This window comes from Achroia grisella, unplaced genomic scaffold (genome assembly GCF_030625045.1).
Source record: "Achroia grisella isolate CSIRO2021 unplaced genomic scaffold, CSIRO_AGI_Agris_v1 utg149, whole genome shotgun sequence".
Classification (NCBI taxonomy): domain Eukaryota; kingdom Metazoa; phylum Arthropoda; class Insecta; order Lepidoptera; family Pyralidae; genus Achroia; species Achroia grisella.
In genome coordinates this window covers 3230583-3249119 of record NW_026712644.1, presented here as the reverse complement: position 1 = coordinate 3249119, position 18537 = coordinate 3230583, and the positions used below count along the sequence as shown (strand labels likewise).

At 36.3% G+C, this 18537-nt stretch overlaps 1 protein-coding gene across 5 annotated transcripts in view; it reads right to left on the bottom strand.

Annotated features, from left to right (window-relative positions):
- LOC131840849 (golgin subfamily A member 6-like protein 22) overlaps window positions 1–18537 on the bottom strand; it is a 50495-nt gene that overhangs the window by 4897 nt on the left and 27061 nt on the right. For 4 of the 5 annotated variants that reach the window (XM_059189044.1, XM_059189046.1, XM_059189045.1 and 1 more), the window contains exons 4-14: window positions 12954–13088; window positions 12038–12180; window positions 11485–11646; window positions 10555–10791; window positions 9674–9862; window positions 9054–9231; window positions 8389–8553; window positions 7947–8072; window positions 7389–7491; window positions 2569–2700; window positions 610–741 (exon numbers count right to left, since the gene is read on the bottom strand). In XM_059189044.1, the coding sequence (XP_059045027.1) occupies window positions 610–741; window positions 2569–2700; window positions 7389–7491; window positions 7947–8072; window positions 8389–8553; window positions 9054–9231; window positions 9674–9862; window positions 10555–10791; window positions 11485–11646; window positions 12038–12180; window positions 12954–13088 (1702 nt within the window). Of the gene's footprint in view, window positions 1–609; window positions 742–2568; window positions 4303–7388; window positions 7492–7946; window positions 8073–8388; window positions 8554–9053; window positions 9232–9673; window positions 9863–10554; window positions 10792–11484; window positions 11647–12037; window positions 12181–12953; window positions 13089–18537 lie in introns of those variants that run through there. The other variant, XM_059189048.1, reaches the window with a different exon arrangement.

Genomic DNA, 18537 nt, shown 5'->3' with positions numbered 1-18537 from the left:
GCTATTTTTTTTTAATTTCGAAGTTACAGGCACCGACCATAGACAGCGCGCTGATTTAAAAACGTAAAACGGCGGGAAAGCAACAGTGTGCATCACAGTTTTATGGTTGAGTTTATTTAAAATCAAGTGTATACGATATACGTGCGTATTTAACGACCCCATTGATAACACTGTTTCATTTTAGGTTGACCTACACGCGTTTCTCCCTAAAAACCATCCGTATACATTCCTGATAATTTACCATGACGGCCTAACTGACCTGATTTCATGCTCATCCTATAATTCTCCACTGATGCCCCGTCAGCGTATACCGTTAGGGCGGGTGCCCCACCCATTAGAGCGGGAAAGGGTTTGTTAGTAATGTGGACTCATGACCCTTACTAGCAATGTAGCATGTCAGGTTGACTTCCACGCGGTTCCACCTGGAAACCATCGTGATGAGGTTACCACGACGGGCTAACTGACCCGACTTCGTGTTCATGCTATCATCCTCCACTGGTGCCCCGCCAGCGTATACCGTTAGCACAGGCGGGTGCACCATTCCAGTATCATTAAAAAAACCGACGAACAATTGTACAATATCTCGTATATTTTATATGTAGTTGTTACCTCTGCTCCACCAGTATCTTGGTGAGCCTAGCCACTTCAGCTCTCAGTTGGCTGATCTCCTTGTCCTTGGCCCGCGTCTCCTCTCCCGCGGCGCGATCGCGTGCTGTCAGCCGCGCTCGCATGTCATCGAAACTAAACGCAACACAAAACAATTCTTGAATTATTCGAACTTTTAATTTTAATTCAAAATTTATTTTCTAATTCTCTAAATTTATTTGTGGTCGTCGTAATATGTTTTTCTCTTCCATTCATCTCTGTTCGCAGTCATCTCGTTATCATTTCGTTCACTCAAATTGATATTACGAGAGCACCACCGTCTTAAACTAGGCTGGGGCCTTTGGGTACACAAGAATACGGGGCCCTTTTGGAAAGTAAAAAAAAGCTCATTAGGTATAAGAACAACAACATTACTGATTTGTGCCCGAAAAAAATTTTTTGAGAATGTTGTGTGAGTGTGGGAGAAAAACAGTCAATCCTTCGGGGGCCCCCTGAGAATGGGGGGCTTGGACACGGGCCCCGTGTGCCCTTATGGTAAAGACGATATTGTACGAGAGAATGGTTTTGGCTTCAATTTTATGACCGGCCACCTGCCTGACGTCTCTCCTTGGGCATATTCTTTTGGGCATTAATTATTCTAGTATTAATAATAATAACTGTTTATTAGACATAGATTATCAAAGAACAATGAGTACATTGCAATAAAAATGTAATTCTAATTTTATTGGCCACAGCTGGTCTTTACAGCTTCACCGGACGATAGGGGGCGGGTGCAGATGGCACTTCAAACAAAGGACTTACGGAACGACTTCAGTTTGAGGGCACCGCTAAGGATTCGAACTTGCTCAGGCCGTAAATGCGATACCCGTTAGAATGGTTGAGTAAATAGAGAGAAGGGGGCAAACTTTTTAGCCAACAAGCAGCTGGACTGTAAGATATGTGTTCAAAATGTACTCTATACCTGTTGTAAGCACAGATTATTATATTAGAGCCCGTTAGTTTCTGTACCCCTACTTTCGTCATTTATCTATGACAGTAAGGGCCGTTAGTCACGCGCGCGAAATCCCCTTAATTTTAATACAATTTTATTACAAACTGAATGCAAAAGTGAGTGAAAACATCACCTGGATGCTGGCCCGTGTTAAGAAGTCAACAATAAAGAAAATCAGCGCTGTAGTGATACGCTGTGGCATCATCTGAGGGGAAGCCTTTTCAGCATAGCGAAATATTAGTTTTTAGTTTTCTTTTTTACTCTGTACTATGATGTTGATAAATGATTATATTTTCTTTTTTTCAAAAAATCTCATCTCCCCTCTTAAGGAGAGGAGATGGCAACATACCCCCGGTAGAAGCACAGTCGGCCGGGGTTCAGGGCCCCAGTGTGAGAAACCGGTGTACAATGCGGACAGAATCTAAATATCATATCATCATATATATAGAATATAAATATCTAATAATAATGATTATTATTATTATTACTATTATTAAGTTCAGTAGCATACAGGTATAGGACAGATGCTTCCACAAACCACATATAGTCCCCTTACATTTTGGTAGCAGAGTATGGTTGTTCCCTAACAATATGTTTTGGTTCAAAGGTGAAATTTCAGAATACGGAAGCCTGATATTTCAGTCATCTGGAATGGCAACGGATAATTACCTCAGGCGTCACATGATAACGTGATGTTCATTTATATAGGTGACGTTTACCTAAGGTTGTTTTTTATTCCAGTTGCTTGTTTGATATTAATCTGAGACACGGCGACTCTTCCTCTGCCACTCTGGATATTCCCAGTGAATTATGGGCATATCAATAAAACTCTCTGCTTTTTGGCAGAAAAATGTAGTAATATTTCGTCTGTATGTTACTCTATAAGTTATTTATAATACGGACTATTAAACGCCTGAATTAAATAATTTAAAAAAATGCAGTGAACAATACAGATTAAAAAGAATACTTACAGCTTTCTTAAACAAGCACATTTTCTAGTTAAATGTTCTATCTGCTCCTTGCCTGCTCTCTCCATTTGTCGTATTTTCGTAGTATCTTCTGATCTCTTCTCTCTTAGTTCCTTCTCTCTCGCAAGTGCCTCTCTATATTAGTTAATAGGTTTCAGGGAAAAGGAATAACGATTAAAGTTTGGTAATAAGCTGTTAATTATAGGGTCTTGGTTCATTTGTTAAAAAAAAATACGAGTCAACTGTCACTTGGCTGTATATGGTTGTGTCGAATGAGTATTTTGACGGCAAATAAAAAACTTTTTAAGGTAAATATTATTTTTAATACAGGCAATATTTTTAAAGTCACAACCTTTTTTAAATTTCGAATACATGAAATAAGTTTGTTTAAAACATTTTTAATACTTACCATAGATTAGCACAACCAATTTTGTTTTTCATAAAAAAAGTATAAAAATGAAAAATGATATAATACAAAAAGCGAAATTGTATAAAGTTAATCAATATGAATTTTATACAGATTATGCTTTTAAAAGTTATAAATGATTATATACTTACATAGTTATTTCATAAGCCAATGAAAGAACAATATATCACATGTTATCAAAGAAAATGTATGAGAAAATATACGAAATTTTGTATGATGACTAGGAGTACATAAATTTACAAGAGCCTATGTTAATTACTTATATCTTTGTTAACGACAGTCAATTAATAATTATTTTTCTAATAAACTAAACAATTATTCCTGAATACACTATTAATATTTAATTTTAAATGCTGTTTTTATTAACTGAAAATTTATTTATTTATTTTATCTTAACATGTACTAGGTATGCATAAACTTTTGAACGTAGGCTCTATTTTTGTATTTGGCATACTGCAGTTTCACGGAAAAAAAAGTCGGCAAAATTCTAAGTTCAGTGGAAAAATAGGGAAAATAAAAATCGGTATTTTGTACGGGACTCTCAACATTCGGTAACTTTGCCGTCGTGATAGATCTAGCAAAATATATACAAACAATAATTTCTTCTAAAATTGTTTTAATTTCATTATACATTTTTACATACGACTTTCTTAAGTATAAACGGAAAATAGAATTAAGAAAATGAATTATTTTTGTAGGTAGATACATACACTGTTCACGCCGTACCTATAAACGGCAGAGCGGGGCAGAGGGGACGGTACACATCAGTGCGAACATAGCACCGAGCTCGGTGCATACGATCATAGGATTCAATTGCTATAACGGCTCATAATAAACGTTTGAAATAATAAACTCTTTGGAATTACAAGAAGCAATTTGGTGATCCTACATGATACTATACATTTATATATATTATATATATACATATACATAGATATTATATATACATTTGGTGACCCCTGATCTACTCACAAATATACACATAGTACGTATCTATCTACAGAATTAAACTACGTATGATACTTATATGTTATATAGAGTAATAATTTAATTAATTTTCTTTGAACGACAAACATTTAAAGTTATCCACAATTTATAAACCTAGACCTCTTATTTCCAGTTAACAAAAACAGCACAATCCCCTACGGCAGTATTATAAAAACATTCAATTAATCGCTATTATGTTGTTTGATATCTTCATATAAAAGACGATAGCTATGGACAGTAGGAAAGTGGCAAGTGTGAGACGCGTTGAGGTAGTCACGCCGAAGACTGCGCCCGCCGCTACCACCGCGCCTAGCGCAGTGTATCTGTTAGCAAATTATGTTACCTTGGTACATAGGCGTGTAAATCTATTATCTCAGTGGGATGCTGGGCATTTCTACCTGTCGCCAAATGCCATTTTTTTTTAACTGGTAGGGGAAATAACCTCAGTAGGATGCTGGGCATTTCTACGTGTCGCCAAATATCAGTACCCAAATGCCATTTTTTTTAACTCTTAGGGGAAATAACCTCAGTAGGATGCTGGGCATTTCTACGTGTCGTCAAATGCCAGTACCCAATTGCTTTTTTATTAACTGGTAGGTGAAATAACCTGACAGCCCATCTGATGGTAACTGGTAACTGTAACCTATTAGTATGTTACGATATAAGTGTATTAAGAAGAGCAAATAGCATTTAAACGCCATTTAAACGTCTTTTATGAGCTACATTATATATGAACTAGCTTTTGCCTGCGGCTTCGCTCGTGTTAATTTATAGGGGAATTTATCAAAATCCTTTCTTAGTGGACGCCTACGTCATAGTAGCTTTATGAATGCAAAGTCTCAGCCCGATCGGTTTAAAATTGACAAAGTTTCATATAAACTTTCATCCCATATTTTATCCCTTTGGGGGTAGAATTAATCAAAATCCTTTCTTAGCGGATGCCTACGTCGTAACATCTACCTGCATGCCAAATTTCAGGACGATCCGTCCAGTGGTTTGGGCTGTGCGTTGATAGATCACTATATCAGTCACCTTTGAGTTATATATATTTAGATTTATACCAGTGAAATTAGATCCACTTATAAATATACTTAAAAATATAAATATACTTGAAAATATAGTTTCAACACACGCGTGTAATAAACGTAAATAGTGAAGTTATATTCCACAACTCCACTATTTGCTATTTTATTATCAAATTTCGAAGTGTCGCCGCGCGATCCGCCAATAGGCAGCCGATTTAAAAAAGTAAAATGGCGGGAAAGCAACAGTATGCATCACAGTTTTATGGTTGAGTTTATTTAAAATCAAGTGCGTTGAAAATCGTACGATATACGTGCGTATTTAACACACTCCGCTCTATTACGCCCTCGGATTGGGCTCGGGCTGAAATTCCACCTCCTGTGTTTTTTTTTTAAAAGATGTTAATGGAATGGTGCACCCGTCTGCGCTAACGGTTTACGCTGGCGGGGCACCAGTGGAGGATCATAGGATGAACATGAAGTCATGTGAATTCACCGGGAATGTATCACGATGGTTTCCAGGGGGAACCGCGTGGAGGTCGATCTGACATGGTACATTGCTAGCATTGGGATCGTTAGTCCACATAACTAACAACCCCCCCCCCCGCCCCACGTGTGTTATAACCATCATAACGCACTTATATCGTAATATACTACAACAACACTATGGACTATCACTTCGTCATTTGACGCCCGTTGGGATTCGAGACGACGAGCTACCATTCCTCAGTACTCTGCAATTTCACTGCCATATACAATCCCACAAACTGCAACATAGAACTTCGATCAGGAATCATCATCCCAATGGCATAGGGCATTTCTAAACGTGATGACTCATATAGATGTACATAGGCCACTACATGATCCTGACTACGAAGTTGGTTGACGCAAAAAACTATTGTGTGTATTTATTTCATTTATTTTTCGTTGACTCTTCGGTAATTGAAATATAACAAAGTTAAAGTTATCCACGAGACGATAGCAGAATAACTCAATATAATTTGTATTCAAATTTCCACTTTGTTTCTAGGTACAAATGGTTCAGTTTCATGAGTATTCTAACCTTCGGTTTAGAATACCATTTATAATCAATCCTGCATAATTCCTAAGTTTGTTAAACAATTTTAGACCTTAATCATCGTAGAATACACTATAAAATCTCTAGTTTATCTTGAGTTTCATATATTTATTTACAAAATATTATGAAAACTTTCTACTTTTATTTAATGAAGTTATCAAAGAATATATGATTCTTTGATCTTAAAATGTTATTACAATACTGCCTTTTGGACTGTCATTTTCCGTGATGAAGCAATGGTAGGTATGTGAATTGATGATAGTTTTTGTGTGTCTATTAAATGTGCTTTGTTGATGCATGGTTAATATAAGGATATAATAATGTTGCAACTTTGACCAAGAACAAGTATTATTAACAATTGTTAGTGTTGCTACCTGTAATATAATTTAAAATGACATCTATATTAGACTTGTACGACAGATAGAAAAAAACGTAGTATTAAAATAACATCTATAGTAGATAGGAAAAGAACAACATTCTTTTACTATTAGAATTAATTTGACATACATTTGACATCTCTATGTAGAGTCAGTCATAAAGCGTATTCTAAGTAGAAAGTCAGATAGAATACTCACGAAACTGAACCAATTTTATACAGAAACAAAGTGGATAAATGAAAACTAATTCAGACCCGTAATACCTTGCTTCTTTGCCACTATCGTAGTATAAAAAAAATCATTATAACGCTGTTGGTTCATAAAATTTTAATCATACTTCTCTATTTTCCACTTTATTTCTTGAAGAAAATTGTTCAGTTACATATATACTATTATTGATATTCGGCTTGGAGTACTTTATAAGACTAATCCTGTATAAAAAATGCTTATAAACTGCGTGCACCAAGAAAACTGTCAGAAATAAAATTGAAGAATACTTTAGCACTTCTAAAAATTTAGTTGTTGGTCAAAATCTCGTAACATTAATGGGTGAAATGGTAGCCAAATTGAGGTCCAAAAGACAGTATTTTCTACTATTAGTAAAAAATCATTTAACTACAAGTTTTTAGATACAATTATTGGGAATAGAGGACTCCAATTTTGCTACCAATCGCATTTGGTTTACTAATTTGTTAGCAACGACAAGTTATGTTGTTTATGGATGTTGTCTATGATGATAGCAGCTAATGTAATTGCAAGCACGAAATGGATGATTCAATATAAAGTGTCAGGTATCTATAAGATTATTTATAAAAATGTAAGCTTGATAAAAAGTTTAGTGGTCGTGATAAGGAAAGGATTTTCAAAGACATGCAATGTACGTCATCCACATATGTTTACATTTAGAGCACACAAGAAAATAAATGTCTTACCTCAATTCTTGCTCTGTAACCGCTAGCGTACGTCCGCATGCCGCTGCTTTAACAGCCAGAGTATCAAAATCTGACGATTTTGACTGAACTTGAGATTTTAATTCTGTAATTGGTATTTAGAAATAACCTTTTACAACGACGGTGACATAAAGCGTCTTAGCCTAGTGGTATATCATCCTGATTGACACCCAAAAAAAGGTTGTGAATTCAAATCTGTCCGACATATATCTGACTAACGTTCAGGTGGTTTATGACCAAATATTAATCTGAGACACAGCGATAGACTTTTCCTCTGCCGTTCTAGATATTCCCAGTGAATTATGGGCATATCAAGTGAAGTAATGCTCTCTATAAAACGACGGTTGACTTACCAATGAACTAAATGTTTCTAATTTTCACTGATAAAGATTTAGACCATTGTAATAATTTTAATACAAATAATATAATTCAATAATATAAATCAAATAATTCCTCGTGCTTATTCCCTTATTAATATATTTGTCTGATAATAATAATATATCTAGAAATTAATTATTTTATAATTATGTTCGTTTATACCTGCAATCTCCTCCAAAAGCTCTTTCTCTCTCTTAACTCTCTCTTCTTCACCTTCTTGTCGACACTCTGACTTCATACGAGTCAGACAGCTTTCTTTATCTGTCATGAATTGCTCCCATTGCTCCTCTGTAATTTATTTTTTAAATTATAATCGCTTTTACTTTTTAAAAAGAACAATATAAAACTACCTAAATCCGTTAGGGATAAGAAATTGAAGGATATTCTTAGGAGCGATGGATTTATATAAACTCGGCGTCGATATTTGCAGTTTTATACATCTGTGAATGTCATCGTTTCTTCAGTGAACATATTTCTGTTTTAAATAAATAAATAAAAAATAAACTTTTTACTTTGAAACTAGATGACGTCGTATGAATTTACCAGGGGTCAATAGGTAGGTAGGTTCCTATATGTGTAAAAAGACTCTTTACAATTAACATACCCATTTCTAGCCGGTGTTGCTCCTTCAATTTGTTCACCTGTTCCAATCTCTCCGATACAAGTTTCGACCGGGTCGTTTCTAACAGTTGTTTCGCTTCACCAGCCGCTGTAGAAGCTTCTTCTTCAACTTGGCGGAGTTTGGTTGACCATTCTTCTATTAAACGTTCTGAAATTATAACGTTAAGTCGATTTTAGAGTGCGTTATTTATAATTTTATTTACGTGAGGGGTGATAATTATAGAATTGTTCTATCACCCCTTTTATTAATGCCTCATAATTAATATATATTATCTCCGGATAGGTATAGTATGTGATCTATTAGACATTTCGAATATTATTGCAAAATTTATAAGAATTTTGCGATTTTCGTAACATGAAATATAACATAATTCCTTCTTAAGTCATCTAGTTGGTCCGTGTAACTTCGTCTTCATCACACTTACTTGACATTTATCATTATATTTATTTATATAATATATTTTTATTCTGATGTATAAGCTATATTGCTCTAAAGTTTCATCAAAATATATCAAGCGTGAAATAGTGACAAACATCCAACCATACTAACAAACTTTCGTGTTTCTAATATTAGTAAGATATGCATTTACAAATAGATGCAGTCTAAGTTTAGTGAGTGATCGTGCAATATTTTAAAGTCTATAATACCTTTTTCTTTCTCGAATCGTTCCGTCATCTGCTCTATATTGTTGGCATAGTTTATGTCCGCCTTGTCTAGAAGATGCCTCAGCTGCAGGATGTCCCAATCGGCTTTGCTGTGTGCTTCTGCTACCTCTCTTTCGAACTGTGATTCTTTGCTTGCCAGTACTTCTTTGAGATTCTCGAACTGGAATGTGATTAATTCATGAAATGATACAGATCATCTACCTCCTAGGAGGGTCACCTCCGGAGGAGGTTGGGGTTTAGGGGCCCCTTTGCCCCAGCTTGTGATTCGGGAGCAACGACTCCCGGGTAACCTGGATCTAAGCCTCATGATGGACCTAGTATTTATAAGGTTGGCACATTACTAATATTAGTATTTAACGTTGATCTGTCAGGTCGATGTCATCTCATGTTTTATTGGCCCATGCTGCTCAGTCTGTCTAAGCTACAAGAATCATGTACGACTCGTTAAGTGAAAATTACAATTAAAATTTTTAATATGATCAAATTGAATATTAATTCTACCAGACTAACTTCGTTAATTTCGTGTAAAGTTTTCGCGTATATAATATTAGTATTTTTTTTCTAGTCTATTAATAAGCGGTGTAGTGGTAAAGAGTGTATACCCTGGTGGTGAGCTCGCGCAGCTTCCTGTCCGCGCTGCGCGCGCGCACGTCGGCCTCCGCGCGCAGCTGGCCGAGCGCGGCGCGCGTGCGCTCCGCGGCGGCGCGCTCGAGGTGCGCGCGCGCCGCCGCCTGCTCGGTCCGCGCGCGCTCCAGCGCCTCCGACTGACGCTGCTCCAGACGCTGCGTGCTCTGAAACACGCCGAGGCAGGCCCGTCACTATCACTAGTGACATCATCGATCTGATCGTGCGTCATTGCGTATGTCCCTGGGGAATACCTGAAGATCTGTGGTTCGCTGCTCGAGCAAACGATACGAGGTGCTACCCACTATGTTACTCACACGTTTTTGTACCTATATTGTATTTTGTTAACTGATCAATGTAGTTGTTTATTTAATTTTGTTTTTTATGTTGTGTGTGTGTATTTTGTCGCAAATAAAAGTTTTATATATCTATCTATTCTAAAAATCATCGCGAAATTTATAGATAGTTATTTTGATATATAAGTAATATTATTGTAATGTTTCATTAATAATCATTTAGTAGTTTTTGTAAGTGACAAACATCCACCCATTCATACTCACAAAATTTTTCAATTATAATGTTAATAAGAATTTAGAAACAACAAAAACAAAAATTTAGAATTTAGAAACAACAAAAATTGAACTTATTATTATTAGAAGAATTTAGAAACAACAATAAGAACAAAAAGTTTACCATTTTTTGGTCCCACGCATTTATGGACCTTTCAGTCAGATTTAGATTTAGAATCCAAACCCAACAAAATCGTATAGATTCTCTATATATCTGATATACTCTATTTATCTGATGTCTCTTAAATTTGATGGCATTTTCTTTTCAATTCTAAAATGTAATTACTAACCTGCAAATATCGTTCCTCCTTCTCTTTCCCTATTCGAGTTTCTTTATCTAACACCTCCTTGAGTCTGTGCACTTCTAACTTCAACGCCTCTTCCCTGGTCTCCACTGTTTGTAGCTGAAGCTTGAGTGCTTCCACCGATCTCTGTTGCTCTGTAGCTAGCCCTCTCAGTTGTTGCAGCTCGGCGATGTGTGCTGGTGTTGGGGGAGCGGATTGCAGTTGCTCTACTGTGTTTGCCAGCTGAGGATGAAAAGCAAACTGTTAGCTTCTATACATAAATTTAGAATACCCATTTGCCTAATTTGTAAAATAACGCGATATTGATCGTACCGCTACCAATACGCATAAGTAATAAAGATGGGAAGGAGAAAGGAAGCGTCTGGTCTTCTCAACTGCTCTATCCTAAAGGATAGAGCAGTCGAGAAAACCAGACGCTTCGTGACCAGACCAGTCGTGGAATATGTAACGCAATTTATGTGGAATTGTGGAATTCATGTTACACAACTTGAAACAGAAATAAAAGTACCGCTGCATCGACATATCATTTCTGAAACTTCTCAATAATATGAAGAATAAGAGATATATTACTTCATTAATTATTATTGTTATTTTGTTTAAATTCGCTATTATTAGCATGGGTGAGATCACAAACATTCAGTGCGAAAACCTGACCACCGCTACCGGAGGCGTTATGACTTTCTTCACTAGTGATCAAAGTGTAACCTCAGTTATCAATACTAATATTGCGACACATGTTTCGCCTCTAAACGAGGCATCATCAGGCAATGAATAGAGTTTGGATATAGTTTGGAAGCCTAGTGTCGACTGTTCGGCGACCAGACTACGACGTAACGCCGAATGGTATACTAGTATAGGTACTATTAGCGGATACCATTCCATATTCATCCATCCAAAAATGATCCAATTTCTTACCTCTTTCTTCTGCTTCTCCGCGTCCCTGGCTTTCTTCTCCAGCTCCCGCATCTTCCATTCGCAGTCGGCTAGCATCCGTTCGGCTCGCGCGGCCGCTTGCGATCGTGCAGACTCGTGGGCCGACCGCCATTTTGCTGTATTTGCTTCAGCTGCTGCTAATGCCTGATGATGATGAAATATTTCAACAAATAATTGAAATCAATACAGAATTGGCGACGAATTAATGTACAATAGGTTACGTTTGATAACAAATAAAAAAGAGTCTTGGTATCGGTTGTATTTCAGACAGCTATTTAGATTTTTTTTATTTGTCAGAATATGTACTCTCAGATTGTTCCCATAAAAAACATGAAAATCAATTGAGTTTATTTGTTTTTTAATCAAAATACTGTAATAATATATGGGCCCATATGAATTGTTTAATTATGAAAAATGTGACATGCAGTAGAATTTACGTCACGTAAAAGTCAAAATAGGCCCAATGAACTGTTTAACGATTGTGTTAAGTGCTAGTGGTTTTTTTTACTACGAAAACTATAAATAAAATAAATACCTCTTGAGCCTTCTGTTCTTGTAAAACTTTCTCCTGCTCTAATCTGTCCTTGTCTCGCTCTAACGCTAGCACTCGAGATTCCAACTCAGCTCGTCGGGTCAGCGCATCATCTAGTTCAGATCTGAGCTGACGGAGTGATTCATCTGAAAGAAATAGACAATCCGAGATCAGATAATTAATTTGTTATTTACGAGTATTGTTCACTAAAGCATACTGTCCAACGTTGTCTATATATACATGAACAAAAGTAAGGACGATAATACATCCATTATTTACTCTTTCCTTTTATATTACCCTAGTAGAGAAGTCTACATTACAAATGTATTTGGATTTCAACCAATTTTTTTTAAAGTAATTGCGCGGGCAATATTCTGCGGGCCCACCTGATAAGTGGTAACTTAAGTGATAATATTTATAATAATAAAATCCATGGGTTCAAATCCGGCTCGAAGGACCATAAAATATATTTGGGGTGTTGTCCCTACATTTGTTGATAATGCTTTTAATAATTGTTGTTGATAATCTACGGTGATGACAAAACAAAAGATACGTCCCGTAATGAGTGGTTGATGTTACACATAGATTTTATTATTGTATGGTGTTCCGTACAGATCCTGAACATTTCACACACCACCACGTAGTCCCAAGATAAGCACAGCTTGTGGTATGGGTACTAGACAATGGATTTAAATACATTTTTTTTGTAAATACATACATAATATATATAGAAAACATCCAGAGCAATAGAAACATACTCATGAATACAAATGTTTGAATCGTGCGAGGAATCGAATCCTTATCCATTTGAAGTAAGGTGATTTTGATAAACCACTAGATCAGCGAGGCCGGAATTTACTCTCTAATAGACTAGAATAATAGAAAAAGAAAAGAGGAGATAATGAATAATAAAACTCACCGTTCCGCCTCTGCAGCTGTTCTGCCAAGTCTGCGGAGCAACTCCTGGCTGCAGAGAGGTCCTCCTCCAGCGATCTGCTCCGCTGCCGCACCAGCTCCGATTCTTTGTATGCTGCTGCTAACTCGCATTTTAAATCTGTAACAAAATTGTTTTTAGTTATTAGATTCAACATGTCTTTATTCATGTAGGTCTATTACAGACTCTTGTGATATGTCAAATCTACGGTCAGTTCGGAATGATTTAGATATGGTCTATGCTAACGACATACTCTTGGGATTGTTAGTAATGTGGACTGTTAACCCCATTGCTAGCAATGTACCATGTCAGGTTGACCTCCACGCGGTTCCTCCTGGAAACCATCGTGATAAATTCTTGGTGAATTAGTCACGATGGGCTAACTGATCCGACCTCATGCTCGTCTTATCATCCTCCACTGGTGCCCCGCCAGTGTATACCGTTAGTGTAGGCGGGTGCACAATTCCATTACATCATCATTACATAGTATAAAACAAAATCGCTGTCGCTGTCTGTAAACCTTATGTATGTTTAAATCTTTAAAACTAAGCAACGGATTTTGAAGTGGTTATTTTAATAGGTAGAGTAATTCAAGAGGCAGGTTTATATGTATAATACATGTACACCAATGCGAAGTCGGGGCGTATAGCTAGGCAAGACTAAAAAAAACGGCATACTTTTATAGATAAGATGAGGATGGAGTCAGTCAGTCATCGTGACGATTTCATCAAAAAAACATGATTCCTAGTTTCGACCTACGACCTACTAGGTTTCGCATCGACGGGACGACCGAGTCGGCTTTATTGCATTAGGACCAATAACTCTCATTAATAACAATCTTTCCCCTCTTTAAAACATTATCAAAAATGTATATAGCTATGGAGGTCGACCAGTTAAAATATATCGCATTGGGATCAATAATTCCCATTACTAACAATCCCTTACTCTCCATAAAGCATGAACAAGAAAGTATCTAGTAATTTTGCCAAGATGTAATTACCAGGGGAACATAATTGTACAGGCGCTTGGAAATGTAAAACGTTCTAAAACAGATAATGGGACGTAAATATCTATGATTTACTTTTAGCGTCCGCTGTCGTTGAGAGAACGGCATTGCGTGCTTTTGTTAATTAGTTGAAAGATTCGATGAATGTTGAAGGCCGTTGTAACGTTCCTGGTTCGATCCAGGAGGATGTCGTATGTTTTGCAGTGTAAAGATTCAAGTCTATTTTTACAAAAAAATTCACGTAGTAGTACTACTAGCCGAAGGGTGTGATGTATCGGCACTATCATGGCAGATTGCCGTTGACAGAGCCGTCACCATAGAGACAATTTATATTTATATAATAATTAATAATATTACCAATATCATTTATATGCATGTTAGTCTGTAAGGTATTTATAATGTGAGACATTAGTGGCCCCAATTAAATAATTAAATAAATAAAATACTGTCCAATTACTCGCTAACAATAAGCTGTATAGATAAAAGAGATTGACTTAATGCATAAACTCAAATTGTAGTTAATATTTTGAATTTGTGCATAATAAACATAAATATAAAAAAAACATTTTTTTATAGTTTTAGTTGGTAATCAAATCAAATCATATATTCATGTAAGAAATTTTAGCCTAATTTGCACTTCACATTTAATAAGGTTATTCCCGCCATTTCACAATACAGCCTCTATCAACTGCACAGAGTACGTTCTAAACATCATAGATTATACCAAAGACTACTACAATCATTATTGTTGGTATATTATATTATACTATATAATATATATATTGATACCTGGGAGTTACTAAATGACTGTCGGATTTGAAGTTAAGACCGTTCGGTCGAAGACGAGGTACTAAAACACTACGCCCCGATACACTACTTCTACATTATTCTTCACACACAAACATACAAAGTAACTTCTTATTTATATATTGATACAGCTAATTAAGAGACATTGTAGGTACTAGGGCAACATGAAGCTTGAAGAGATCACAAAGCTAAAGTCATCCCAAGCGACACAAAGGAACAGGGAGTCGAGATCATCGCTTATTTCAGGATAAAGGAAAGTGTTTATTTCTGGATTTCACTTTCGTCGTACGCGTGTGTGAATGTGTTTGGCTCTTGTTTTTATTATTAGAACAATGTTTTATCGCCGCTAAATATAGGGAATCAAGGTCGTGGTTTTGACTTTGTAATCTAAATAATATGAAAGAATACGTATAATTGGTAAATCACGGGACCTTGCCATGTTTTATTTTTATTGATTCAATATATTGAGAAGAACTGGCAAGAAATTCAATTGAGTTTCATGGCAGTCAAATGGATCTATATACGGAACTGGACGGTAGAGAAAAAAATTAAATTGTATTGTAAAAAGTTGATGTTCATAAGCGGCTAAAATGTCTTGAATGAATAAATGATTTTTTAATTTTGAATTTTGAGTTCTCGATATTTCGAAAGCGTCACAACCTCTATGATCACGGGCAAACTGTTTCAGTTTACGTATAAATAATGAACGCGTCAAATTTAAAACTATGTGAAAGAACTATTAAAACAGTTAAAGAGATTTCCTTTGTAACGTAGACATTTTGGAAGTTTCTGGAAATCCCTTCAAGAAAGAGATTATAGATTTATCCAGACAAGAGTAGTAAATAGCTAATTTTATAACGATTGTATGAAAACAGGTAAAATAGATCTTTATGACGTAGATATGTTCTAAGAAGTTTCTAGACATTCCTTCAAGAAAATTATTATAGGTTTGTTACGGCCAGAGTAGTAAATAGCTAATTATTTTATACTGATCGCTTATGAATTCCTAATACTTATGTAGAAAGTGATGTTGGTGTTTGGGTTGAAATTAATTGACGCCATGACAAAGACCCTAGGGTATGTAACGTTATTTATAATAGAGGTTCAATACTTGTGGTGGGATTATCATTATAAAGTTTTTGTAAGTCCGTAAGTCCAATAATTAAAGGTATAGTAAAGGGATTAAGAACAGAGGACAGACAGTAAGTAAACGATTTAATTGTAGTATAAAGAATATGATATAAGGGCATCCTTAATTATCTCTAATAACATATCCTCTACTATGTACAATTAAATCGTTGGTTTGTATGCTTCTTGTTCTTAAATCTCGTTACTATAGCTTTAATTAGTGAACTTAGGAACAAAAACAGTAACGTTCAAAAACAGGTTTTGGTCCAGCAATCCGGTAAGGATTCGATCCGGAGGAACAAACGATTTAATTGTACTAGGGAATAAGTTATTAGAGATAAATATCCTCATTTGTAAATGGTTCATGGATTTCGGGCTCAAAACCTAGGCTGATGGTGATTTCTAAGTCTTCATGTTAGTTAACATATTATGTACTAATTGGAGAATACGAGAATGAAAAACAATATAGTTTCTCAACAATATGTAACTACAGATATTCATTCAACTAAATATTGCTGTCAGTACCGCACTAGGCGTCAGAGCGCAACCGATGGCGACAGCTCATCGAGAAGATAGTGTAGAGTCGTGATCCTCAGCAGTGAGTGAACGGGATGCAACTACAATGCTGAACAAGCGACACCTGACACCTACCCGTAAGTGGCAACCGTCGCCTATATACCTGAACAATAACTACGGACATCATCCGTCAACGTTGCCATTCCGGTAGACTAAGATGCCAAGCCTTCACATCCTGCAATTTCACTGCCATTGAAGTGAAAGAGATAGAGACTACAGCATGAGGCTTCTTAAAGGTCAGTAGCACGATACATCTCTATTGTTCCAGACGTCCATAGGCTATGGTAACCGTTTCTCAAAAGATGAATCGTGTGGAATTACGCCTAAGCAAGACACCTTTTAGTGTGTTTTTGGGTTTTAAATTAAATAAACGCGTTATTAACTTGGCACTCGGTCGGCCATTCATCCAAGAAGGAAGATGTCAAGTCAGAACCGTACTTGTAATGTTAATTGTAATTTTACCACAGATAAGAATATTTACACTGATATATAATTAGGACACTAATCACTATAACTTAACAGGTCGTATACTTGTTTGCCGACGTCGTAGTACAAAAAAAATCTTCAAAATATTTGAAAACTTTGTATAAACTCTTACGTCAGTAAACTTTGTTCCTTAAGATGTATTATATTGAATCTTAAATAAAGTAGAAGGATTACTCCGAGAGTCTGCACAATGGGCATTGTTACAAGCGAAATTGAAATCTAAACAAAACCACGCGGAGAGATTTTTTGGCGGCACTCCAGAACTAAATGTGAACCCAATGTAATGTTCAACTCGAGAGTAAATGCACTTTATAGTATTTCATGTACGAGTGGGTACATCTGGGCAAAGACCCCGTATTGTCAGGAAACTCTTAATAGTAATTGAAAATTTATTATCTGCTATTTTTTAGAACTATTCTAATGCTGTTGGCCGCAGCTGGCAGCTTCAGCGAACGATACAGGACGGGTGCAGACGGCATTCTAAACCCGCGAAAGAACTTTTGGAACGGCTGAAGGCCAACTCCTGCCTGATACGACTTTAGTCTGAGGGTACTGCTAGGGGATTGAACTTCAGCTCAGGCGATGAATTTTGATCCCCGTTTGAATCGGAATTCCGATCAATTTTCCGATCGAAAATCGAGGAAAGGGCTGTTAGATAAATTATGTTAATAGGGAGGGGGCGTGGAAAGTGTTACTTTCTGTTACAAGGAAGGTCCTGAACTAAGTCACTTCAAATTTCGTCAATGTATGGACTTTCTATTTTATGTTTAATTAAAGACGACCTCGGTGGTCTATCGGTCGCTTTACCACCGATGGTCGCGGGTTCGATTCCTCGCACGCCTCAAACAGTTGTATTCATGAGTATGCTTGTTTGTATCGGTCTGGGTATTTTCTATGTATAATATGTATGTATTTACAAAAAAAATATCTATGTATATGTATCAGTTATCTAGTACCCATAACACAAGCTTAGCTAGCTTAACTTGGGTCTAGATGGCGCTGTGTGGATTATTATTTAACTAATACTATTATCGAAAATCTTGCAAACATCTTCAATATTTTACAACAAAACATAAGTTTAAATTGTTTTGTTGAGAGTTTACGTTCGAACTGTTAGTGCAAAATTCCAATATATGTGACGTCTCACTACCAGAGGCAGATTGTTCATAGTCGTGCGTGGGTACACTGGGTACTTCAGTCTCACCTATTATTATTTATGATGCCCTGGTAGCTTAGCGTGATTGGCCTTATTAACCGACTTTAAAATCAGGAAGTTCTCAATTTGATTGTTTTTTATAAGTCTGTAGACTTTGCAAAACTTCGCTGGATAGAGGTATCTGAGGTATACCTCAGTCTCATCCATTTCAGGCACCAAGCAATTTTTTTTTCTGTGTTTCGATTGTTGCGTAAGATTTGTGAAATTATAGGATAAGAGGCATGATATCTTCCTCTTGAATGACATGGTTGTGCTGTTCAAGTATATAGGCAACGGCTACCACTTACCATCAGCTGAGGTGTCACTATATTTGTCATTTCAAGTACATTAAATTACTAATTGTAAAAGAC